The sequence below is a fragment of the Aptenodytes patagonicus genome, chromosome 1, assembly GCF_965638725.1.
Source record: "Aptenodytes patagonicus chromosome 1, bAptPat1.pri.cur, whole genome shotgun sequence".
NCBI classification, from domain to species: domain Eukaryota; kingdom Metazoa; phylum Chordata; class Aves; order Sphenisciformes; family Spheniscidae; genus Aptenodytes; species Aptenodytes patagonicus.
The window spans coordinates 38,351,288-38,377,775 of record NC_134949.1 but is presented as its reverse complement, the minus strand read 5'-3'; the positions used below and the strand labels follow the sequence as shown (position 1 = coordinate 38,377,775).

The window sequence follows — 26,488 nt, the reverse complement described above, 5'->3', positions numbered from 1 at the left end:
TTAAAAGTTTTATATTCTATCAGTATTTTCTGTCCTATATGCCTAAGCCCTCAGCTTATATTTACATGTCATTTAAACTCCACTATTATTACATATTAGACTTTAACAAACAACTTCAGGCCTTTATCTATAGCCACAGTCATGCATTCTGCTGCAGAAATCATGCAGTTCAATTAGGTGAGGGATTCTGGACCTGGGAAGACCATTTGCATGAATTGTATTTCTTCTGCACAGAACTGAGATTCCCTTGACACAAATTTTGTGACTGTGTAGGCAGTGTGAAAAACTCTAATTCAGTTGAATACATTTACCATGCTGCCTTTTATATTGCTTTCCAGAGACTCTTTCTAACATAACTTCATTTACTTAGTCTAAAAGGAGACACTCTGTAAAAGCCACCCATGATTTGAGTTATGGTGGACCTAAGAGGTGATATCAACTGAGAAAGTGTTTCCACTGCACTAGGTCTTGGACATGCTCAACAGCAAGAGACAGCTCTTTCCCTGAAAAGCCTTGCAATGTAAACAAACTAGACAGACAATGGGCAGGAGGAAAAAGGCACAGGGAAAAAGTACTTTGCCCAAGGTCACAGAGCTGTCAGACATGCTGGAACAGGGTACAGAATCAGCAGATGCCCATACAACATTAAAAATATGAAGCAGCCATCCAAATTATGTCCAAACCTGCACATCTCAGCTACCTATATACATCCAGATGGATGCTGGTAGCTTCTGCACCAGAAGATAGTAGAGACGTGATGTATTCTTGTATCCTACAGAATTCTTGTTTCCTGGCACCATGCAGTGAGCTAAACAGTATCCCGTGTTGCCATTCTTCAAAACCTCTGCAGAAGTGTGTTCATGATGCACAATGCCATAACACTCCACTTACAAATGAATTATAGTTCATCTTCCAAATTACAAAGCAGACAGGCAATTCCCCCCCCCCCCCCCCCTTCATGGCTTAAATGAATAGAGTACTAATAAAGCAATGAAACAATACAACTGACTTGAGCTGTACATGGTGTGGGTAAGTCACATTTGAGCTATATAACCATCTCAATGAGCCACAGCTGTGACCAGAAACCTCCCTGCTTGTCCATTCTTGTGGCTTCTCTTGCACATACTCCATTTTTGGCTAATTAAATGGGACTACAGCAAAGTTAATTATCACAGTTAGTCTGTAATAGGGTTAATTTGACTGAATGAATTTTCATTTAAAAGGAACAGAAAAACTCTTTATGAAGTTCGTAAGTATAGGGTAATTCAAGAGTATCACCAAAACTCTTCTACTTTGTCCACTGAACAAGACTGCAATGCAAGTAGCTCTTGAAAAGTAATTAGGTAGCCTTGCTCAGTAAAAAAACTGCACAATGATTAACAGGTCTAAGCAAGAATCACAACATTTTTGTATTTAAGAAATCCAGCCCTCCAGAACAGTAAAGATGTTATGCTGCTGAATGTTGCTAACTTGAAAGAGCAATTTGCTAACAATAAACTCCCCAATAGACCAAACCTATCTGAAGGAGCTATACTTATGACAAATAAAAAATACTCAGCCAATCTACTTTACAGTTTATAATTTAACTGAGTACCAGTTTCCAATTCCATGTAATAAAACCATGATTTATATATTACTCATGTCTTCTCAGACTACTTTTGCCAAATTGTTTTTTAAAGACTGCCTTTTTTAGCTATTTACAATGAAATACAAAAGATTGTCTTTAGTACTTAGAAAGAAGGGTAAAAAATTTCTCCTAAATAAATCTGATGAATTTGCTTACATTAATGATAATAAAATGGAAAACCTAAATCTAAATATTTTCATTACAGGACCAATTTAAACACATTGCAAGATCCTTCTCAGCAAGATCCTCAGAGCAAGGCAAGAAAGAAGCAGCAATGATTATTAAAGTAGACGTAAGACAAAAAAAGAAAATTGTATTTGTCTTTGTTGATATTATATTCCTGGCTCCAGGAGCAAGGTCCTTTTACACACAGTTCTTACCGCATGCCAACGGGCAGTGCTCCCTGCAGGAGTGGCAGAGTGAGCATGTGTGCTAGCTCACAAGGACAGAGCATCTTTAAGTAGCTGCCCTATTAATGAAAACAGAAACAGGATTTTTTGGAGGGAGGAATATATTATCCAAAAAACTCCACAAAATAGAAATTACCCAAATTATTCACACAGAATGATTCAAGGCTGTTGTGAGTCCAATCAAGGCTGCTGGCCTCCATTGGCAGATTCAGGGATCTAGCTTATGGAAGTGAACAGGCTTCCTATTAAAATACTTTGACAACTGAGAAGAATCATGCCAATGATAGCAAGGAATAGCCTAGCTCAGATACAAATAAGATGAACAGAGAAAGAGGGAGGAAAAGACATCTGCAACTGCAAAGCCAGTATTAGAATTTGGAAAGTTAGGCATTTGGAGTCCTCGGGCAGCTGACTGCCTTCTTTAAAAATCCTAGATGAGCAAGCTTGCCTGCATGCTTACAACATTTTTAGTCAGCCCTCCACAAATTAAAACGTTGTTCTGCATGTTGAAATAATTTGACCAACTTTTGCCATCCTTTACAAGAGATGTAAGAGCAGGGCGATGATCGGTTACCGCAGGTCAGCGCTGTTACAAGCACATAGTTCACTGCGAAGTACCAGTGAGATGTCCCAGCCATCTATACTCCCAAGTCACATTGCAGTATGGCCGTGAAAACATTCAACAGATGGTTCAGCTTGCATCTGAATCTGAACGCTCATCTCGCTGCTGAACAAATATAACAGACCATTCGCTCCAGCCATTGCATCCCTAACGATCTGCTTGTAGAGTTGTTAATGCCAAGAACAAAACAGCACTGACAAGTAACGACAAGTAAGATAATCTGAGCTGCTGTTCTGTGTATGTAGTTGTTGTTCCCCACCGTCTCTCTGGGCCAGCTCATGCACCCTTTCAAGAATCCATGCGTTGGTGGTGGCCAGAGAGGAGGAAATAATTCCTCATAGTTGAAAGAGACTCTGGAGAGGTCATTTGCCTCACCCAAAAGGCTGTGGAGCATCCCTATTCTTCAGTATCTTTGTTGATTTTGCCACTTTTGCCTGTAACAGGCTCTGCAAGTATTCTTTTTATGTTTTTAGATCAAATACTCTGGTTGTAGGGTGACTGATGAACTTGTCAATATGATTTTGTTATGAATACCAAACGTCTCTTCTCCTCCCTGTTCCTGAAACTACTCAGCCTCGCTAAGAAGAAATGAAGAAGCACTCCATCACAACCTGGATGAAGAAACTGACATCAATAAAATCTAGGAATTGATTTGTTAATCTGTATTTAGATCTATGATCCAATCGATCGATGGATGATATTACCAAGTACCCTGCTGCTTCAGGGACCTCAGGTTTCAGGGAAGTTAAGTTTCTTTTGGGTTTCCCTAGTAGCAAGGGTCAGTAAGAGATGCTCACTTTCAAGATGCCTTTTGGTTTTAATTTCTTTCTTACTTGGGAGAAGAGTTCCTTGTGCTCTTAATAGTTGTACTGATGACTTTCATACAATGGGACTGATGACAGGCTAGGGGAAATCAGGGCTGATAGCGAGAGTTTGGAAAGTCTGTTGCTGAACATCTGGAAGTAAAGAGGAATTTATGAGAGGAAAACATCTGACTACCCCCAACCTTTTAATTTTCTTTGACTGTTCTCTAGCACCTGTGCTGAATCATGTAGCCTAGCAAGTTAGTACATCGTAGGGGCCACATTAAGGGAATGATACCAGTAAATACAAGAGGTGAGAAAGGAAAAGATGGGAACTTTGATAGGGATAGAGGGGTGGCAGCATTGTGCAGCGCTGAAGACATGGGGATACACTCATTCTGGTGGAAAAAGCGATGTGCAGAGAGGAGAAACGACGTGCAGAGTCACTGGCTGACACTGTGAGTCCAGACAAGGCAGGCGAAGGAAATTCCAGGAACTGTCGGGGGCTCCTTGACTTGCTTTGTATTTGACTGCTGGGGCGGCAGGGATCCAACAAAAGCTCGTGTGTAGCTGTCCCTCAGGACAGCCTCTAGCTGCATGGGCAGCTATTACAGCTTAATTCCTGACACTAATTGGAATGTTTCCAAAGTATTGACACAAACAGTGATATAAAATCACATAGGTAAACTCTACATTTCATTTGATCTGTATAGAAGCAGGGAGACAGAAGAACGGGTTTTGGAGATGCATCCCTCTTTTTGAGAGAAGCAGGAAGCTGGCACAGTGAATGATGAAGAACACAGCTGAAGGCAGTGTGCGCCCTTGGGCACTCCCCTCTCTTCTGCCAGTGCACAGATGCGTTTCTACAGCATGGTGCTTCCACAACTGACACTTTATTGCACCCTGCGCTCTCCGACTTCCTCCATTCCACCATCTGAGTGACATCTATATAAAAGAAACTCCACTGGAGGCCAAGTGTATTGTCCAGGGATTTGTCCTTTCTTTTTAACACAGAACAAAACTGAGATTTCTTCCCCTTCATGATTTCACTGCCAACGCTATCACTTGAATATCACATGACTCACCTCCACAGTGACGTGCAGGATACACCAAATACTACAGGAGATGCCCCAAGAAAACTCCAGCCCTCCTGGCTAGGCAGTGGGAAACCCACCATTACCATTCCCTGGCAACCAGTGGGCATGCTGAGACAGTTGTTTGCATTTTCTGTGCTTATTTTTCTATTACTAAAGTGGGATTAACAGTGTTCAGTGACAGCTTTTGAGACCTACAAATTTTTCCTGTTATGGAACAGCATCATGAAGATGAATTTTTCTCTAAATTAAAAAAAAATCTTTCATTAACTGATTATTCAATATAATTCTTAAATTCTAGAATTTGCTAACCAAGCACACGGCACAACAAGCATTTCAGACACTACCAAAATACTAATAATTAGAACAAAATTGTTTCAGCTGTGGTTTTTGTGGTTTACTTTGTTCCCTAACAGATTTTGAGAAAAAAAATATTTTTCCTACAACCTTTCTTGCTTTCAAGTACTTTTTTAGGAAAAATCTATTTTCAGTACCAGCGAAATTCATCATATTATGACAGGAAAGCAAAATTGTTTCATTTCATAAGATCTTCTAACAGCATGAAGCTAACCCCATGGTCTCTGAGACAGAAATTCTGCCAGCTATAGACTTATAAAGAATCAGGAGAGAAAAAGAAGTTTCTGAGATGGAACTGTTAGTCATGATATGAAGAATGTGTGTCCCCTACAGATGTTATAGCTATTTATATGATAAATCTTGATCATCACTATAGGAATTTTACAGCCTTCTTTTAAGTTAATGCTTAAGTCCAAATTAATCTTCTTTTGACAATGTTTACCTAATATTTCAGTGTTGAACAACATTTCCAGGGTTACATTTACAGTAAGCCTACTGGGCACTTTTAAAGCTGTATTCCAGACTTTGTACTTGCTTCAGAAAGACTTCTTTTAATTCTTCAGTGCTTCACAAGTATTTCTAGGAAAGACAAGTACAATAAGCATTGATAAATGCTTAACAAGGGCACATCTAGACTTGCAAGTTAACTGGAATTAACATTAGGGTTAATTTAGAGCACGCGACAGGTTGTAGAACAGCTCCCTGGAAGAAAATATTAATTCTAGAATAAAATTACCTCATTCTCACGTTCAACACTTCAACTGTTTTGAGTAACGTGAGATAAATGAGAACAAAGCATGTTTGTTCCAGTTTGTGGGATCATTGGTTTACTCAGGAATCACGGTCTGGGGAATTCAAAACAAAATGAGGGATATGAAAATACCTTAAGGTGTCTCCAAGGAACTCAAGGTTGCATAAATATAGAGTCATTGGTTTCAAATGGCAGCAGCCCTTTTAAAACCAACGCTACATTTACACACTTCAAAGGCCCACGTTATGCAGAACATGGTGCTGCAGAGGGCACTGCACCCCCTCACACCAGAGAAATATTTTTTTACGAGGATGCCTCTCTGCCATCACCAACGCGTCCTTCCACTCCCTGCCTATACCCTCCTGTTCACTCAGAGGCAGCAGGAGGTCTGGGCTTACTGTCTGGTTTTGGATGGCAAGCTGTTTGGTGGGGAAACAAAAACAGTGATGTTTTATTTGGGTGATACATGTTGACTTGATCTCGGTATCTCCACTTCTCTGCTCTCGCTTATTGGGAACAAAAGATAAACTCTAAGTGCTTTCACTAGCTGACTATTGAGAAGAGCTTCTGGGTGGAAGAACTGAGCACCATCCCTGTAAAGGGAAGGCTGGTGTACATTTCACAAAGAGAAAGATTTTTTTCAGCCTTGGTGTTTCTGGCCGTGAAATGCACTTTGAGGTTATGGACTTTCTGTGGTTTCTTTTTTCTTAAAATGCCATTTTTATTGTGTGCTTAATCTGTTTTTTCTATTATCTTTTAACATCTCTCTTTGGATGAGACACTGAAAGAGGCAGCACTGATAAGACCAAGGCGTTAAACCTCAGTAATTCTCAGTTCCACATGGAACATTTGGGGCAAAGCATAAAATGAGACCAGGAGCCCAGCCTGGCCTGGCCAGCCACACACACTGGCGATCCACAATGGATCACTAGGTGAGGAGCCTTCAACACCTTGGGGAGTGACCAGGGTCCCGTGACAGGAAAGCCTTAAACTATTCCAACCAAAGACTTCCCCAGGGATTTAGGGGAAAGGGATCACAAGCAGAAGATGAAAGTGAGACTCTGCAGAAAAAGGAGGAATAAATCTAAGAAATTCCTCAGCCCCAGACCTTCCCACACTGTATCCCTGATGGTACACAAAGCACTTTGAAGTGGGAAGCAGCACAGCACAAGGCTAAGAATTCCTGTTGACATTCATGGTACCTGCTGATGTTGACACTCAGCAAAATAACATTAATCACCTGCTGCAGAGAACTCTGGTGCACGTCCAGAGAATATTTAGGTGCAGCAAAAAAGAGTGGAGGCAGAGAAGATCTTGGGTCTTGTACTGCTCATTTACATTTATGTATTTTTTGTGTGGTCTCCTACAAATTGTCTTTACTTCCAAATCTTTTTACAACCTCCGTGTGCTCTGTGCTCTTGGGGAGACAAAACTGCATCAGGCATCCACAAGGCCAGAGCTCTGACCTTGTAAGAATAATGCCTAAGGAGTGCCTTCAGAAGAGCAGGGCAGGGAGAGCAACTCTTGTCCCCGGGTCTTTGGGCAACCGGGGTTTCCAACACCCCTGTGTGAGAAGTAAGAGACAACCTGTGCCCAGAACACAGACCCAAGCTCAAGGAAAGCAAGCCTATGTAGCCCACACAAAGGAAGAGGAGACATTCAAGAGCTCACGCTCAACCTAGAGAGTCCAATCACCGAGGCCTGGTGACATCTACTGAGCAGGCGTTTGCCATAGCTGCGACGGTGCCAAACTTTTTATCAATACTCTGTCCTCCCTAGGAAAGACCATACCCCTGCCTTCACTGCAAGGAGAGCAGCACACAGAATAGTGCACCTAACAGGAAAGCTGCTTCAAAAGAAGAAGTCAGAAAACTGTTTGTCGCTTACCCCACTGAGCAAATCACAGTTCTGCAGAGAGCATTTTCCCCTCAGCAGAAAAGTGAGGCATTTGACGTTCTGCTCCACACCATAGTTTTGGTGACTTTAGTAAAAGAAAGGGGCTGATGGTGGACAATGTGTGAAGCTATCCCCCCATGTAAAACTGTTTTGTCAAGATCCAAGAAGCAGTCTTAGCATAGAGTTCATTCAAGCAATATTTAAAGCAAGTAACCTCAACCTCACAGACTAAAATCATAATAGAAGCAAGATGACTCAAGTATACAAGACGTAGGAATTGGCTATATAAATGCTTCCTGCTGTAGATTTCACTCCTATACAGTTCCAAAGATAAAATCTAATGTGGAAACAAAAAGCAATGTAATACCTCACATTTCAAACCCAAATCATGCTATAACTGGGATAAAAGGAAACATGCTATTTCATAAATACTCTGATTAATATATATTGTAAAAGCAATTACAATCACTGCATTAAGCAAACCATAGAGAAGATAACATTAGCCTAAATACAAATTTGCCATAATAATATTAGGTTTTCTGTTTGAAGTAGTTATTTTCATCCTAACAAAAAAATTTATTTTGAATGACCTTTTCAGGCAATGGACATTTCAGCTAGTTCCAGGGCAACAGCCCATTCTTAATTTACTATTGTTTAACTTTAAGGAACACCCAGGAATAGTTAGTTAACTGAATAAATAACAGTCTGGTATTAGGATCTCTGTTTTTCCCCCAACTGTTCCCCTTTGCTGTCCTGTGTTTTTTGTCTTGTTAGATACACATTAACCTGTTAGACTGACCTTCACTTCCCTCCCAGTCCCTACAACACATTAAAATTCTTTAAAAAGACAACTTGAGAGAGACTGCCTTTTGGTAAACCTCCTAAAGCGAGCTCTACAGACTGGTCTGGCATGCATTGTGTACATGCATCTGTCATGAAAATTTGATGAAAAATCATCTGTTTCCTGACAGATAGGCTGCACTGACTTCAAATTCCCATGAAATGTCTTTGTCCACCAGGAAGAAAAACATTCTCCTTTAAAGCAGTTATCATTCTCAAACTTCACTTCAATCCTCCATTTGCTTTAGTCTGTATTATCATTTATTTGTACTGTAATTTTTCTGGATCAATTAAAGCCTGTCGCAAGATACATCTTCCTGATCATCTTTTGGGAAAATGTAAAGAGACAGGAACTAATGAAAGGAATGAAAGCAAATGTTTCACAGTAATAATGCTGTTTTCAGAGGGTGAGAAATGAAGATCCTTTTTAAGACTGACCTACCCCAGTTTGTTTAAAACTAAACTGAACTTGAACTGAGAAACTACTCTTTTGAGATTAACCTGAATAGCGTACATTCAGCAAAACACTGTAAATCTAAACATACCTGAATTGGAGTCAAACTTTGTTTCTGACCTGCAAAAGAAAATAAAAAGATCGTAAATTACAAGAACTGCTTTATGCCATAAAAGCCATTTGTCAGACTGATCCCCCAGCAAATATTGTCTTTAACAAGACCATCTACCTCTGTACATTAATACTTAATGCATTCAAGGGCATTTGAACCCAAATAATAACCATTATCTTTTAACATTTTGGGTTTTTTACGATGTAGAGTTACAAAGAAGATATTTTAAAAGACAAATCATGAAATGAATGCAGAAAATAACAGAATCTGAATTTAAAACAGGATTAAATTATATGCTGTGAATCCTGGAACACAGTTGTTCCTATATAATAAATATTGTTTTCATTCATTTTCATTTTTGAAAAGTCATTAAGAGGATTTAATTTATTCATGAATGTTTCCAATCTATTTTTGAAGCAGATACCATTTCATTAATGTCATATGTATTGTATCCAATGATCTGTACTTAATTGTACAACATCCTAGGAGGGTTTTGTTTGTGCGTGTCTTCAATTTACTCACTCTGCACATAGGAATAAGTGGTTGATTTTCTTAAAAGTGGAAAGCAGGGGGTGGGAGAGATGGAGAGAGGAAGGGAGCCAGACCTAAACTTTAACTGGTTTTAAAGTCTTTGCAAAAAGACAATGATGTGTGCATTATGCACCTTAGCTTTGGTCGTGCACTGCAGATTTTTCTCTCTCTAACAAGTAGTGTTTTCTTCTAAGGGCTTAGCACTTAGCAAATGAACCCTATAACCTGTATATTTAATAAAAGGAAGAAAAAATTAGCCCTTGTGGGAACATCATGTTTCAGATATAGGTTAATAATACTTGTAAATGTAGAAGCCTTTGAAGATCTCAATTCAACTGTGGGAAAACTTAAGTTGGGTAATTACTCTCAAGATGCTGCTGATGTGCTGTCAAGCAGAATTAACCCTATGACTGGGCCTATCTACACAATCTGCTATAAGACAGCATTGTCTATATCGAGCTCTCAAACCAATTAACAGGCATGTTCCAATCAGATTTATATTGCCCACTAACAATCAGTTGCACACGTGGTCATGGCTGTCACAGCAGGACACAAGGTCTGACCAGCAGGAGACCTGTTAAAGGATGTTACGTTGGCAGCAAAATGCATTTCCCCAGAAATTCTAAGGAGGAAGTACAATGTTCGATCCTTTTATGTTGCATCAGGGAGGGGATGTATTTTGGGAAGTTACAGTCCTTCTTTTTTCAAAAATAACTGACTGAAGCTCAAGAACTAATTGCAGATTTATTTTCTTCTTTTATTTTATAACCTTGTACATGCAGGTATGTGTAGATGTATTTTACACGTATTCTATATATTTCATATAATTGGCATTGTAATCCCGTACCAAAGATCTATGCTACAGCAAACAAATATCAAATCATGATATAAAAAATGAACGTTTACACTATTAGTTACAGTTAAAGCCATCAGAAAGGGAACAGCTCCCTCCTCCCTTCCTGCTAATTCTCCACCTTCCGCCAGTGCTCACAATCTTTTATGTCTTAAATGTAATTCTCAGGTGGTGAAAAGATGGACGGGAAAAAAACGTAACTTATCTTCCTAATTGGTACTTACAAAGTACCACCAAAAGCACTGAACAAAAAAAGTATGTTGCTAACGTGCCTGCATGACTACCACCACCAATAACTGCCCAGGGCACCAGCCCATGCTTCTGTTTGGCAGTGTATTTCAGTTGGTATTTACGCCCAGCAGGATGAAGTCCGTACCCTGCAAAAGGTGCATGCCGGTAACTGGGGGGAATTCCACTGAGTTCCAGGTAAAGCCACTTACTCCGTATTTTATTTACAATATTCTCCTCAAGCTGCAGTATATGTCTAGACTGTTCTGTCTTGCCCATTACTGTATCAGCAACACCTTACTACCTACGTAGTCAGAGACGACATACGAATCTTACCCTCAGCGTCTGTTCATCTGCACAATCAGCTTCTCGTTGCCTAAATTCTAGATACTTGGTATTAGTTGGTCAAACAAAGACCCTGCTTCTCAGCCTGCATGGCTTGGCATGGACATATGCACTGCAACTTGCGGCATCAACAGTTTGGCCCAGGGGCCAAGATGGCAGAGAGTACGTGGGGAGGAGGGTCACAAGGGTCACTGTGCACTGTAATGAGTACCAAAGCTCCAAACAGTCATAAATTACTGGACAACAAATCAGGAAACCAATACAGGGCGATAAATGAATAGAACTTTGTCTGGAAACAGCAGAATAGCTATGAAAGAAAACACAACATGGGAGGTAGCGCTAGGAGCCATCGAGAGGAGGAGGGTCACCGACGTTATGGTCACCATGTCACCTTGGGAAAACAATGCAAAATTTAGGACACAGTATTACAGAAATTGTTAGAGATCTTAGAGGGCACAGAAAAAAGGGAGGAAAATAATGAAGCGTCTTTGGCATTGCAAATAAGCAACAACAAGCAGATGTGAGAGAAGCACTCTACAAGAACAAAGATGACAGTCATCTTGACTACTTGAAGGAATGACAAAGCTTCCAGCAATTTCAATGGAACCAGCACTTTTCCCCTAGATCTTCCAGTATTTACATCTTTTTCTTGACAGCACGCTAGACAAAGGTATCAGAAACTAGTTGCACACAGGTGTTAAAAATATGCAACTAAAAAATGGCCAATAAATAGGATAAAATTAAATGCTGAAAGTATGTTCCAAAGGGATGTTCTGCTACACACAAAAATACTCACTCCGATTCCTTTATACTTTTAAAAATACATTAACTAGAACGAAAAACTTCTCTGTACATTGTTTGTTATCATTGTACATACTCTGATATCCAACCTAAGCGTCCTACCAAACAAGATGCACCTTACAGAGCCAGGCATCGACTTTACAAAATGTCTTTTTTCATTTATCACACCAAGAGGGGAAAAAACCCCCGACAAACAGATAATTGCTTGGTGCGTATTCTCTCTACTTTTGCCCCGTAGGAGTACTCTGAAAGTCAGGGAATCATTCATAAATATCTTTGGAAAGGAGTCTCTATGCATAGAGCAAGAGGATATTTATAAAGTGCTTTCCATTTTCAGCTGTGATATGACAAATACACACAACACATGGCAATACAAATGCCAAGTAGCTCATCTACCAACACACGATATGCAAGGAAATAGTGAGCTACTGGAAAGGGTTACCTAAGGACAAGGTGCTGCAATACTTTTAAAGATCCCAGAAATAATTAAATCAAACAAACAATAAAATACATGATGGTCACTTTATCTGTACTGCAAAGAGGCGCAGGATTTCGACTTGTTCCTTTTAAAAGGCACCATAAACTAGATGTTCAGACTGCCAAGTACTGAGAAAGAGAGAGAAACAGGTAATGATAATCACCGTGTGTTCCTATAGTGTGAATTTTCAACTACTGCCTTCCAAAGTATGACTGAAGTGCAGTTGTTCAGTGCCACATACCACGGCGTGACGAGACACATGACAGCTGAAGCTAACACAGATCTGCTATTTGCCAGTGAAGTGGGCTTTTGGTAAGGAGAGGGGAAAGAGGACTTACTGCAGGACCCCAGTGTTGCGTTACAACTGCCTTTTCCTTTCACCCTTCTTGATGAAGTCTTTATCAGGTTTATTCAGGTTTTGTTGAAGCCCAGCATGGGGAACGGCCTTTGAAAGCCCCACAGCTCTCTCAGAAAGCACCTGATGAAACCTCTGCAGTTCTGATCCTTTTGTTTTAACATTGAAGGAGTCATTGACTCCTCTTGGCTTTAACTTACACCTTTGCATTAGCAGTTTGTACCAGGTTGTTCCTTTGCAAGGTTTTGCTTCAAGGATACTAAACACAACATTGGTAGGGGCAGACATTCAAAATACAACTCCCCTCTGAAAAGGACTTTGAATAAAGATCTGTTGCAATTGTAAAGATGATAGGTGCAGCTTTGGTACATCTTCATTTTCAAAGAACTTTACTCTATATTGGCATGGGCAGTTTGCTGAAGAGACAAGGATCTAGCAGGCTCCCGATGCCATCCAAGCCAACCAATGTCCTGGCCCAGGTGACTGAGCAGAATAAAATCATTCCTCTCTCTTACCCATTTGCCCCCAATAGTACAGAAAATACCAAGTTGGAGTATCAGCGTTCTTGGCTACAGCATTGCTAGCAAGCTAAAGAAGGCCAGGACAGAAATGCTCAGTTGTGAACACGTCCCTGGACACTGTGTTGGCCCATATCATGTTCGTGCGAACTAGCACTCTCCTAGACAGGACCTAGGCAAGCTGCAGGGGAGGCTGAGGCCAGGGACCATTCCCCACAAGCAGGGTGAACCAGGCCACTGTGTTTCAGAGGAGAGGAATTTAGGCTAACAAACACAAGCCATGTCTTGTCACTTGCCTTTGCCAGAGAAGAGGCTTTTGTCCATTTTATTTACAAGTATGGGCATAGCCCTTCCGAAAACACAAACCATTACTTGGAAGTGGTCACTGATCTTACTTGTGAGCCCAAGCTCCAAATAACAAGGCAAGCTTCCAGAAAGAAAAACGCAGCAGTATTCCAATGTAAAAATTAATACCTGATGTAACTATCTAGGAATTTATGAGACCCGCACCAGCAGGGAATTTGAGAAGCCCCCAAGCATTAAGAACCAAGTAGTTCCTCGGGCAGCAGAAGGAGCAAAGCTGGGCTTGCTGCTGCATTGTGGCCAGGGGACAGATCCTGTGGTGTCTAAGGTGGCAAAGTTACTCACAGGTACTTCCCAGAGCTGGACATTCATAATGCCTCTCTCTCTTCCACCCTCATGTGGATTCTCTTTTATAATACAATAATATATATATTATTTACAACAATATTATCTGGTATAATCTAATAATATAGTTGAACTCTTGTTCAGGTCTCCCCTCAGAGAGGGCTTGAAAGTGATCTCTCTCCCAATTTCATAAAAGTTTTAAGAACTTAATATCTTTGAGGTTTAATAGCTACTCCCCTGCCAAATTTCGCTGAAATTGGCAAGTAGATTAAATGATACAGTTTTATTATTAGGAAAGGATTGACACACAGACAGCACGATGCTGTAAGCCTTACTGGCTTAGGAAGCCTGGTTAAAGATATATTTTTAATCTCGCTTTCCTAGACTACAGAAAAAAGATTGATTCTCTGTTGATGGATGCTGTGACAATTTCTGTTCTGCATATTGATGAAAAGCCAAATTCAAAAAGAGCATTTTAACATCATGTTAGCCGATGAGTAGTCTCTGGGTGAGTTCTGTCCAGAGTTTATTTTAATGTGAGATTTATAAACAGATAAATATAGAAATCTACAGCTTCTGCAGTCATAATCCGTAACAATCCTTCCTACCTGATTTCTACTTCAGGTACATACATACACATAGTAAAGCACAAGGTAGGTTAAGACTAGCTGAAAATTAATTCTTCCAAGCAGGGTGACTGATGAACAGTCAATACAAAGCAGCGTGAATTTCAAACAGGGGAAATCACGTATCAGACTTACAGTGAAAATATCAATTAAATTCGTAGTAAAATCAGTGGAAGTTATCGACACATATCCCTAGGATTATGGAAGTCTTTGCATTTATTTCCTCTTATTTCTAAGTACCTTCAACAAGGATTTGCAATTCAGTGCTCAGCAATAAGTAAAACAAAACAATTTCACAGGCTTGTCTCAATGAGACCTTGAAATATTTAAAATGTTACATTTCAAGTCCTCTTTTCCTTCTTTTTTGAATCCTAACGCATTTCTCCTAGGAAATCTACATCAATATTTGCCTTTTGGAAAGGATACCTGTTGAAATGTTCTCTGCCTAGCAAACTGTGAGATCCCCTATATTCCTGTACGTGTTTTCACTGCTGGAGATGGTGTTACCCGGAGAACACAAGCAAAAGGAAATCTCAGGTTTGCTGTTGTATTGGCTTGTAGCTGGCAGTCTCATCCAACTTGCTCCTTGCACAGCCAGTGACCTTGGCCTGCAGTAATTCAGACAGTGCCTTACTACATTTGTGGGCAGCAACCAGCTCAGTACGGTAAGAGCTGATCTACTGAAAAAACAAGACCAGGTGGCTTGTGGATCAAGGAAAAAAATGAGATCAAGTGTTTTTTGTTTTCCAAACTTGCTCTTGCTCTCCTAATCCTTAACATAAAAATCTTTCCCAGACTTCATTGCTTATATGAGGGTAGTGAAATGAACATTCAGCACCAGCCAAGAAGCTGCCAGTTAGTGGATATTAAAAACTACCCATGGGCCGATTGAGTGCAGAATCTTTTACTATAATGACTGCAGCTCCTCTACGCCACGCTTGCCAAGCATCCAGTGAAAGGAGCCTTTCCCCGAGAGCCGCCCAGCAGCTCCACCCAAGGGCAGAACTGTACTGTTCTTGCTCCAATGGGCTTTTGAGGACCAGGAGGACAAAGTCCTGTTCCAAACCACCACAGAAATCAGTAATCGCCAGGTCAAGCTCCAGCGACGGCCCATGCTACAGCTGTGATAAGCTGTACACAGTTCAGCACATTTTCAGCATTCAGGTATGTTCAGATGTGGAAGATGCCATGGGCTGTATTCACAAAGCAACTTTACTGCAGGGACTGCAGTAAATACGGCATTCCTATTGATGGTCATCCTCAGAGGTGGATTAAACCTCGATAGCTCCAAGGAAGATGAGCACTCTCCTATCTTCATTTTTGGTGAGGTGATTAGGAGTGCCTAACAATTTGTCATCCAGCAGTGACACAGCAGACTCTAAACAGAGGCTGGTTTCAACCAAAAACTGATTAAGCAAAAGGAAATCAATGCTCAATGATAACTTCACTGATTTTTAACTCTACCAGCCTTTTGTAGGGGACAAAAAACTGCAGAAATTCTTGCAAGTTTTAAGATCCTCAAGCTTCTTGGAGCTACACAAGACCTATTAAAAATCTGAGTTTGGATGAGAACTATTTGGTAATACTGCCTGCTGACCAATTCCTACACTGGCAAGAGCTAACTTACTCCAAACAAGTTTTATAAAGCAGAAGCTGTTGGTTTTGACACACAAAACTACAAGTTTTGTGAGAGAATTAAGCGTCAGTCAGGGTGGATGAAGTTGCTCAAGCAGTTCTATTAGCTCTTATTAGAGACGCTACAGCAGTTACTTCATATGGGCTCTCCTAGCCAGATAGCCAGTGCTGAATTGTCATTTGGCCTGCTCAAGAATATAAAGACTATTAAGAAAGCTTAAAGACCGTTAAATAAGCACTCAGCACTGGGGCAAGGAAATTCCTTGTATAGATCTAGCCTGGGGACTGAAATCCTCCCTTGTGTTGTGAAGACAAGAGTGGTACAATGCTAATGGCACTGCAACATTGCCCAGCCACGTTTTGCTTTTCTCATGATTTGCTTTTGGATGTCTGAGAGATGTTGAGAAGACCTGACACAGTTCAATGAAAATCAAATGAAAACATGACATGAATAAGGGTGTTGCTATTTCTCCTAGCGCATGTTCGGAAGAGCCAACACCATTACCAAGAATTCCTTCCAGGAAGCAATAAAGGCAGCAGTGGGTGATTTATGAAGCCTTGGCAATTCATTCCTTGGCCCTAAAAATTGGAAACTGAAACAACAATAATATTTCTTTTTTTAAAAGGAAATCATTCTCCCAGGCTTCCCAGTTCCCATCTATACCACACCTTTCTCACACAGTCCTGCATATGGTAAAGGACATGACCGTGGTTTATTAAATATGGAATAGCTCCTCTCCTAGGGCAATAGTGCAAGTCGTGGATTTCACTCAGGTCCGTTCTAGCCTCCTCTTGCCATGGCTGTGGACAGAATGGTATTTTTGCATAGTATACAAGAAAATGCCTTGAAAAATTAAAGTTGGTGCAATCTTGCAAATACACTTGGCCCTTAGAAAACACTGAAGATTCAAGTGGTGTAGGTGGCGTTCTGTGAACTGATACAGAAACACACAACCTTGCTGCAGAGGCTGTCCAGCCGTGATAAACATGGCTCATGAAAAATTAACATGAGCAGGTATAGCTGATAAGCATGAGGGTTTTTTCTGTGGCTGAATAGTTTTCTATCAGATCAATGTGCTGCATCGAGACATGCTCCAGCCACACCAGGTGAGGTCCAGTGAAGGGGAAGCTATGAAAAAACACCCTAGAGAAAGGTGGGGGGAGCAGGGCTGCTTCTTTTAGCATAAGCCTGCAGCTAGATTGAAGTAAGTGTAACACAAAACCACATAAGGGCTGGCTTGCAGAAAAAGGAGGTCCTTGAGATTAGTTTATTGTCTCTCTCATTTATTGCTTTCTTTAGGCAGCTGTACTGGGATGTAGGAGACCGTCTGGCGTGAAAGTTCAGAGATGGAATAATTAGATTCAATGGCATGATTATGGATTTTATGTGCGAGGCACCTTTAGTTGTTAAGGAAAAAGTTAAAGCATGTTCTCCATAAAGCTTGGGAGGTTTCTCATAACACTAGTACAAGTAGGTAGATGAAGAGATGTTAATTCCTAATTGTTCCTTTTATCTTTCCTGTGATAGAAAGAGAGTTCTGTTTTAAAGACGTACCAAAACCCAGGTCTTTCATCTGGAGTGTAAAATTCATGTGTTCCCTGACCTCATGTGTCACATGGTAATGAAACAACGTAAATCAGAAATGTTAAAAGTTGAAGTTTGTTAATATTACTGCTGAAGCTCCAGTCTCTTTCCCGGTTAAACTGTCAGGTCCATAGTGCAAATATATATATTTACAGATTACAACGACACAAAGAAAAAAAATTAATGGACACCCAATGAGAAACAAATGGAAATGCAAGTTTCAGATGACTATCTGGAACTTAAAAAAAAAACCAACACCACAAAAACAACTTGCATTTTAAGTAAACTTTCTTTGTATTGTACTACCACCTTACCCCTAAGAAAATACTTCGGTGATTTATACTCTGTGGGGAAAATTTAGCAAATAGCATACATTTTGCATTCTCTTATCTATGTTTCCTTCTCTCTTTTTTAGCTGTCTGGGCTGAAGCAGTCACCAAGATACAGGAATGTATCTTCCCTAGTTGAGGAAGACATTATATACTGATATTTTGGGGTCAGTAAACAGAAGAAGATGGACCCTATCGGCCTCTACATTTGTTCCCACCCTTGCCAGCCACTTCAGAACAACTGGCTGAATTTGATGTAGACCAGAGGTGGCAAGAGCTCACAAAGCAACACAAAGACTTTGGGGAGATTGGGCTAAGGCCAGTCCAGACTTGGGACGCAATCAGCAAGGTGTTCTTTTCAGGTGCCCACTGGCCTGGGATTTACTAAAAATAAAAAACCCCCTCTTTCCCCCTCTCTCCTCCCACAAAAATCCATGGGGAGTCTCAAAGCTGAAACCAGGGACATTTCCATACAGCTCACTTCACATAGAGAAATCCAACTCGTTAACTCAAAAAAGTCAAGACTATGCCAAAGCATACTGCGCGCTTGAGATGATCACAGGTAAGCCTCATATTGCAGTTTCTTCCCATATTATATGGATTGTGAAAGCAACTGGAAACTAGTTCACATTCGTTTATGTCAACTACTGCTGCCCAAATCTCACCCTACAAAAATCCCTACTCTTTCTCCAGCAGACGACAGAAAGGAAGCCAGTCTTGAAGAAGGTGAAATCCTGGCTCCATTGTATTCATTTGCCAAATTTGAATTGACTTCAAGAGAGCCAGGATTTCCCCCATAAAGATTTAGCTATAGTAAGCAGGGGAACATCTAAATGGCAGAGTAGAAAACCAGGTTATGGAGACTTTAGATCCCCACTTTGTACCCCCAAGCCAAGCACCACAGTAACACATGAAATGAGAATATTGCCTTGGCTGAGTTCGTAATGATCAGTTTTCCAACTCAAAAGATTCACGTTATTACTGAAGTTTCTGCGGGTAATCCTCCTAACAGAGGAATCACACATAACAGAGATGAAGTGCTTCTTTCATCTTTACAGACAGTCTCTTGAGAACAACTATCACTGCCACATCTGGTCATTCTGGAGCTACATCAATTTTATTTTCCCTTGTAACCTATTACTGACCCAATTTTCCCTATTATTAGCACTATCCTGACCATTCTGCTTCATGCTGCTGTAAAGGTAACTCTTCAAGTGACAGGGACTGAGTCAGTGTCAAATGAGGGAAAAAACAAGCAAAAAAATGAAATTCTTCACCAGAATGAACACAAGCAACCAAAAATAAGAAAAAACACATAAACAACAACTGAATCTGGGCAGAACAATGCAGTGATTGAGAAAATTCAATCAGCACTGCTTCTAGCACCAAATTTAGGGCTGTAATTCCCACAGTACTTCTAAAAAGTAGATTTTTCATGCAAGACACAAAGGTTATTATTTCTTTCTTAATCCTTGCTTCAGTTCCTAAACCAGCTCTCCATGTGTGCTAATTGGGATGGATGAAAATTCAGTAAGTAATGCAATTTTCCTGGGTTTTGTTTTCTTAACTGCTTGAATTCTAAAAAAGCATCTACTTTTTTCTCCATTATCAGATACAATGCTGTAGCATGGATGCAGCATCGCCGCTCGGGATCCAGATCTTAAAGCTACCTGTGGGTAATGCTAACAGCCAAAACTCAGTATCTATCAGCGCAGTGAAAGACTGCGTTACAATTACTTGGCATGGCTGCATACGGGGGGGGGGAAAAAAGCATTACTACTTTTTTCCTGTCAAATTACCTATATTACCTGAATGTTATCTTACTGTCTTATTTATTTACTAAAATTTTTTATCTTTACTATAAGACTATTTTTACTACAGCATTATTATTATTATTTACATTGCTTCTCTTGTATCCCTTATCAATTTGAATGACTTAAATGATCTTATACAATTACGTAAGTACTGGAATATACACAAGATTACACAGGAACACAGCACATAAACTATGAGACAGAAATCTCAAAACTATATTTAGCATACTCACTTGAATAAAGGAGTTCCACAAACAACACATTTGTATATTCCTTGAGCTTTATGATGTGTGTACTCCCCCTCAAAGGCACTGGGAAAACAACAACACTGCATTTTAAAAATAAATAAAGGCATTTTGGGTTTTTTAAATTATTAAATTAGCTAAGAATTTAGAAAAATGTAACAGAAAAACCCCACAATTTAAAAGTTGGCAGTTGTTTTTTATTAAAGGCAGCAAATAAAGCAGGCACAGGAAAAGGGGAATGTCCTCATTAGTGTGCCTCAGGTGTGTATCGTGCAAGAGGAGGTGAACTGTCCCGCAGTTCAAAGGACCGAACAACAACAACAACAACAAGGGAAAAACTGGAATCTTCCCCTGTTTGGCAAGTGAAAAGTAAGTTTTTGTAAACACGGATTGTTTGACATGTAGCTCAACCTGACGCGCTTCTCTAGGTTTGTCTTTAGGAAATGTGTCGGCGGTGGGCTCAGCTGCTAAGGCAGAGGTGTGAAGCGCTTGGGTGCCTGCCGCCCGGGAGCTGGGAAGCCGTGGTGCTGGGTCAGGCCGCGACAGGCTGCCGGGGCGACAGAGGCATTGTAGCTGAAAATGAAATAATTGGTCCACCATTTCAAGCTGTGTGCGCCTTATATTTTTAGTTGAAAAGCAATATTACAGCTTTAAGGGAATATTTTTCTAAGTTAACAATCTAAAAGGCTAGGAGGTCATTCATCTAATACGAATCAGCTGCGCTAGCCCAACAAAAAGCCTATGTGCTCGGCAGCTTGTTTTTATTATCCTTTCACCCTTTTTATGAGGTCCAATTTTTTTTTATAAACAGGATTTTTAAGAATGACCTAATCTCCGATTGTTTGTGTGCATTAAATCACTTTGTTGGTCCCGTACACAAGAGCGAGGAGGGCAGGGGGGGAAGGCAGGCCTCCCGGCAGAGGCCAACGTCCCCCTGCCCCTCCGGGGCTGCGGGAGGACGAAGGGGGCCGGGGCGGAGAGGGGGACCGTCCCCGCCAAACCCCCTTAGCAAATTCAGCCACCGGTACGCGCTGTCAGGAAGAGCGCTGCCGATTAACCGGGACCCCACGTGCGGTGGAGAGCCCTTTCAGGTCATGAATGAAAACAAGCGGTTACATCATTAGTACGTTTGGAGCAGAGGTAAAGCCAGGGCCTTATGCCAAGCTCAGTGGTATAAATTAGACAACAAAAAATGGCTAGGCCTTGGCAAGTTACCTTCATGCTGGAATCAGCTGAGAGAGAGACTTTATTCACTAAAAACAGTCTTGGAAGCGAGTCCCTTTTTTTTATCTCCAGGACTCGGGGCTGGCTTCCAGCGACTAAAGCCATGTGAGGGCAGTTATTGAAAATTTTTGACATTCCAACCACAAATGAGCCAATAAATACCTTCTCCACATGTGCTTCAAAAAGAAATTGGAGTGGGGTGGAAAAGAACTAAATTATGCTACCTTCTTTCTGCAGCCAAAACGTCTATACTTACAATGGCCACCTTCAAAACTCCAGCCTCCTGGCACGGGGCCATTTCCCTCGTGGTTCTGCTTACTGCGATGTCTTCCAAAAAAAGTGTACCTAAACCGCTATTACTTCCACACATTTTGTAGTAAACTAAAAACAGACTCTAAACATGAGCCCGGTGACTTTATAAGACATGCAGTGTTCATTAAAAGAAAAAGTCACACAAGACCCCTGGCCTCGGCCCCCGTGCTGCAGATGCTTGTCATTGCAGCGGTGTTAATTTGTAGGGGTTAGTAAACAAGTGCAGAAATCCTGGGGGGAAAAAAACCCAACAAAACAAAACTTGGTGGGGAAGGTGAGGAAGCACCAGTAAGAGGAGGGGGAGAAAAGAAAGATGCCTGTGTTTCGAGGACTGCGTTTCCTTCGTCCTGCCTTACCTTTCAGTCCCCTTCTCCTGAGTGACATGGTACTGCAAGGGTGTCAGCCGCTTCCTCAGCTCCTCCTGGGAAAAGACCACCTTACAGTCCTTTTTATCCCTACATGACCCTGCAAAGGGAGAGGATATGGGAGAAGGAGCCTTTTTAGCTTAAATCCTGAATAATTGCTTTGGCAGACGGCCACAGCATAGCTTCTGCATTCACTTGTCAATGACCAGACCGGTCCCTAATGCACGAAGAATGGCTCAGCTGAACTGCAGCTGATTATTTCTTCAAATCCAAGTTTAAAAAAGAATTTTGCTCAAGAGCCAGGTGATTCCACTGGAGCAGTGACAATGTGCTACAGCCAAAGCCCTTCGGTGTGTTATACACTAAACTGTTGCGCACACAATCATTCACAAGAAAGTAACATTTTTCCCACCGTTAAAAAAAAAATCTGCAAAAAAACCAACTACAGCTGAAACATTCTTTACAAGACATCTATATTGGAGACTTACGGTAATGGGCATATGATGTTCAGCCACAACATCCAACAATTTCATTACCCTTTAAAGTAGCTGAAAAACAATTCTAAATCTTTAGAATTCCAATAAGGTTGATTTAACTTCTAGTCGCATCCTCATCCTTTTACTTTGTAACATTAACCACTGTATTTTTTTACTGTTGAAGCACTAGAATAGGAGCCCTGAGGAGCGAGTAATTTCTTTATGCACAAAGTTGTACAAGGTTCAACAAAAACTTGTTGTAAAAATTAGGGTTGCTATTGAAATTATCCTCCTTTGAAAATCTCATCTTATGCTTTGCTTAGTTCACACAGAAAATCCAAGGAGTACATAAGGATTACTGTAAAAAAACATTTGTATAGTGCAAAAATTCACATCACATCAGGAAAGAAAAAATAACAGTAGGGTTGCTTTTGAGAATGAAAACTCCCAAAGCAGTAACAGAAATTGCCAAATATTCAAATAACTTTGATAATCGCTTGCAAAAATTAGCTGACAAAATATGGCAGGAAAAAGCACTCTAATTATGACAGTAATTAAAATATGGTACAATTAGAAATAAACAGTCCTGACAAAAATATTTTTTGCTAGTAATGTATATACACTCATAAAAAGACCAATTGTGTTCCCAAAGTAGAGGGAACAGAGCTACCCATCTGTATGTCATTTAGTACAGGAGAGGCAATGGCAGGTTTAAATTACATGGTATTGGATTGCAATTTCCTAACATTGGATGCTTTTCTGCTTTTTTACCTTGAGTCATTACTAAGGAGTGTTCATAAAAAGTAGCTTAAAGCACAGATGCTTGCAAATCATTTAAGAAAAGATGTTTCTTTCTTCCTCCCCCTCTTCTTTTCTCATTTTTTTAATGTGTGGGGGTGGGTGAACAGGGGAGAGAGAAAAAGAATAATGCTGTTGGTCACTACCGACTAACCCTAGGAAGTATTTTCAGGAAGAAAAAAGTAAAATTGAAAACATCTGATTGAAGTAAATAGTGCAAATATAAAAAGCTTTACTAGTGAAAGAAAGGTATTGAAAAGCGACTTTATTTCATAGATTAGAAATTACTTTTGATCTAAACATTCTTAAAAACAGATTGTTTTCCACTCTGAGCCATCTCATTAGCTGTGCTGCAGAGCCTTCGTTTTAATGGCAAGCTTTGAAAGAGCGCTGCTGTATGCCTTTGTTAGCTTCAATCTTATTTGGGAGAGGGATAAAGATTTCATTCCAGGACTCTTTGTTTGTCTTTCAAGAACCACTAAAGCAGTATTCACACAAATTTTGCAGGAATGTGCCCTGTGCCATAGCTTACAAATTATTTGGTTTTGGTGCACTTAAAGGTCACCTTCCAAATTAGCAAAATTTTCCTACATCCTGGCTTTTCAACCTTAAATGTAAATATTGTTTCCTAACTGTAAGTGAGGTTTGTTCTTTTTAACGTTTGGTTGCTTATTTAAAGTTGTCAAATGCTGGAGGTTTTTATTCTCCAAACGTGCAGGTCGCTAGGACTAATAAGTCTTTCAAAGTATAGCTAACAGGGAAAGGAAGCATATGCATTATATAAATAGGTATTATTATGTTGCATTACGCAGCTCAGAAAGAAACTGTTTTGAGAGAGTCTTTCATCTATAATTTCAGTATTAAAAAGTAGTCTAGAGAGCAGTAAAGAATCTCACAAACCAACACCTCTTCACTTCTAAAAATATCTACCAATTATTTTTTTTTTAATTCTGTTTGCTCTTTAGATGTTGCAAAAAAGCAAACCAAACATAACTTCACTTTGGAAAAAGTCAGAGGAAATACCACATGTTTTAAAGAATGGTCAGTATTCTCTCTTTACTCTCCTTGAATAATTTTTCATCTACTTTAGAAATTTAGTGTTCTTCAATCAATGGGCTCACTATATGCACAAGAAAATTTCTATATGCCACTTGATCCATGACACAGATCCGAAGTAGGGAGCATGTTATAAAAGATTTTTTTCCCATTGTTTTTAATAATTAACTGCATGTTTTACAATACAGACAAGTATTTATGTCTACAGGGGAATTCTGCCAAACTGCACTGGGGTAAACTGCAACCTACCCCAACAAAGGTTTGTAATTTAATGGAGTATACATCAGCAAAAAGCTATAGTTGCACTACAAATCATAAAGGAAATCTCTTGGTCCAGCCCTCAACATTCAAGAACAGCCCTATTCAATTAATTGCACTTATTATTTAACTGCTAGCAACAAAAAAATAGCTCAGGAAATTGACTGCACTATTTCCATATTGCCAAAGAGCCAAGGAGGTACCTCACCCCTGACTGCAGCGGATAAGGATACATTATCTGAAACAGGGCTAGCCTACAAGCCTCGATAAAATGCAATGAATCCTAAAAATTACTAGATGAGATCCTAGGAATACAGTCCTTCAGTTAGGAAAAAAATAACATGCAAGAGGGACAAAAGTGCTCAGCTTGCAGTACAAGAGTGCCTGCTGCCATTTTTTCACTGTTCCTTTATGGCATATATGAGATGTCTGCTACATTCAAGCCAACTCTCTGTATCGTGGGAGGGGACAACATAAAGCTACACAAATATATGCCCAATACGAGAGAAGCCGCTACTAGTAATGCAGCTGTTATCAAACTCGTTATTAAAGCAGAGAATAAAGGTGCAAGCTGACCACCTTCCTCAGTCTGGTTCCCCAAAGAAGTGACCAGCTATGGGCTGTGGAAGGGGTTCCCATACAGGCAACAAACTTCTTCAGCAACTCGGGCATAAAGGCAGGCTCACAGTTCATTTGCAAATTATACAGTTCAAGGCAGAAGAGACAAAAGGTCATCAGTTTTACATACAGCATGACATCAGTGTGATTACATTAAAGGTGAGACTAAATTAAATACACTGTGAGGATAAGAGAGTCTGGATTCATTAGATCTATATTAAGACTCTGGATTGGATCTCACTTGTTCTTTGGAGGTGATGCTCTCAGCAGTGACTTTTAGAATAGCCCAGGACAGCTATGTTCCTAACTCCAGTTAGATCCCACTGTTAGGAGTGGTGAACGCCGGCCTACAAGGGCAGACAAAATTCCCTTTACCTTCCACTGCGGGATCGGAGGCTAAATTAAATCTCTCTAATCGGCGCACCTCGGTGCCTTCGTGGGGGTCGGTGCTCATTAGAAGAGCAGTGTGCATGCAACTGTTCCACGAACAGGCACCAGCATTTCCACTTGAGGCCACCTGCCTTCAGCCTTTTGACAACCGTTACAGCAGTCCTAAAAGCTGTTAAGATCCTGGAGCAGGATGGAAGGCTTCACGAAGAAAAGGCCAGGCTCACAAATCTTAATGCATAAACATAAAAAAAAAGCTGAGGAGGGCGAAACAAACACCAACAGAAACCCTGTCGGAGCCTTCATGGAGTTCCTTTGCTTAGGAATGGCTTTTCTGAAAAGCAACGCAATGCACACTGCCATTTACTATTCACCCACAGACTACGGGCATTTCAGAGTTCAGCTCTGGAGTCCTCCTCTGTACAAATGAAGTGAACAGAAAGTATTTTCTGGGTGTTGACCTGATAATGAAGACATTAAGCATCTCACTTCACATATAAATTCCAATTTCAATTGAACTTTTCAAATCTGTGGTTCATAACGCGTGTGCCATTTTCTTCCATATAAGCAATCACAAGAAAACTAGCAATGAGGTACGTCCAGACAGATGGACACAAGTTAGCAGGCCATTACTCCTCACCACTCAGCCCTTCACCTGCTCCAGCGTGCCCGAGGGTGGCGATTAGTGTCTGACATGCCCTGAAATACGGTGACATTTTGCCTGATGGCTTTCCTTCTTTAAATAGTCTTTTGAACCATTCTAACGATTTTCTCTTACATTTTGTTGCTTCCTATCACTGAAATTAACTCAACATTTCAACTGCGTGGAAGACACAGCGTACGTTTTCCCCTTTCTACATATGCTTACGTTCCACTAGCATTAATGGACATTACAGTCATGTACTGAGCACATACCATTAAGACTTCCTGAATTAAATACAGCAAGATCAAATGTTCCAGCAGAGCACAGCCATATAATAAATCGGGCTTCCAGTTTTCAGTACTACTTCTTTTAATATACCCAAGCAGTTTTTTAG

At 40.4% G+C, this 26,488-nt stretch overlaps 1 protein-coding gene across 3 annotated transcripts in view; it reads right to left on the bottom strand.

Moving 5' to 3' along the window:
* The window catches only part of MSRB3 (methionine sulfoxide reductase B3), a 96,494-nt gene that overhangs the window by 32,122 nt on the left and 37,884 nt on the right, over window positions 1–26,488 (bottom strand). For all 3 annotated transcript variants that reach the window (XM_076332320.1, XM_076332328.1, XM_076332337.1), the window contains exons 3-5: window positions 21,850–21,958; window positions 19,946–20,023; window positions 8,946–8,974 (exon numbers count right to left, since the gene is read on the bottom strand). In XM_076332320.1, coding sequence (XP_076188435.1) covers window positions 8,946–8,974; window positions 19,946–20,023; window positions 21,850–21,958 — 216 coding nt within the window. The remainder of the gene's footprint in view (window positions 1–8,945; window positions 8,975–19,945; window positions 20,024–21,849; window positions 21,959–26,488) is intronic.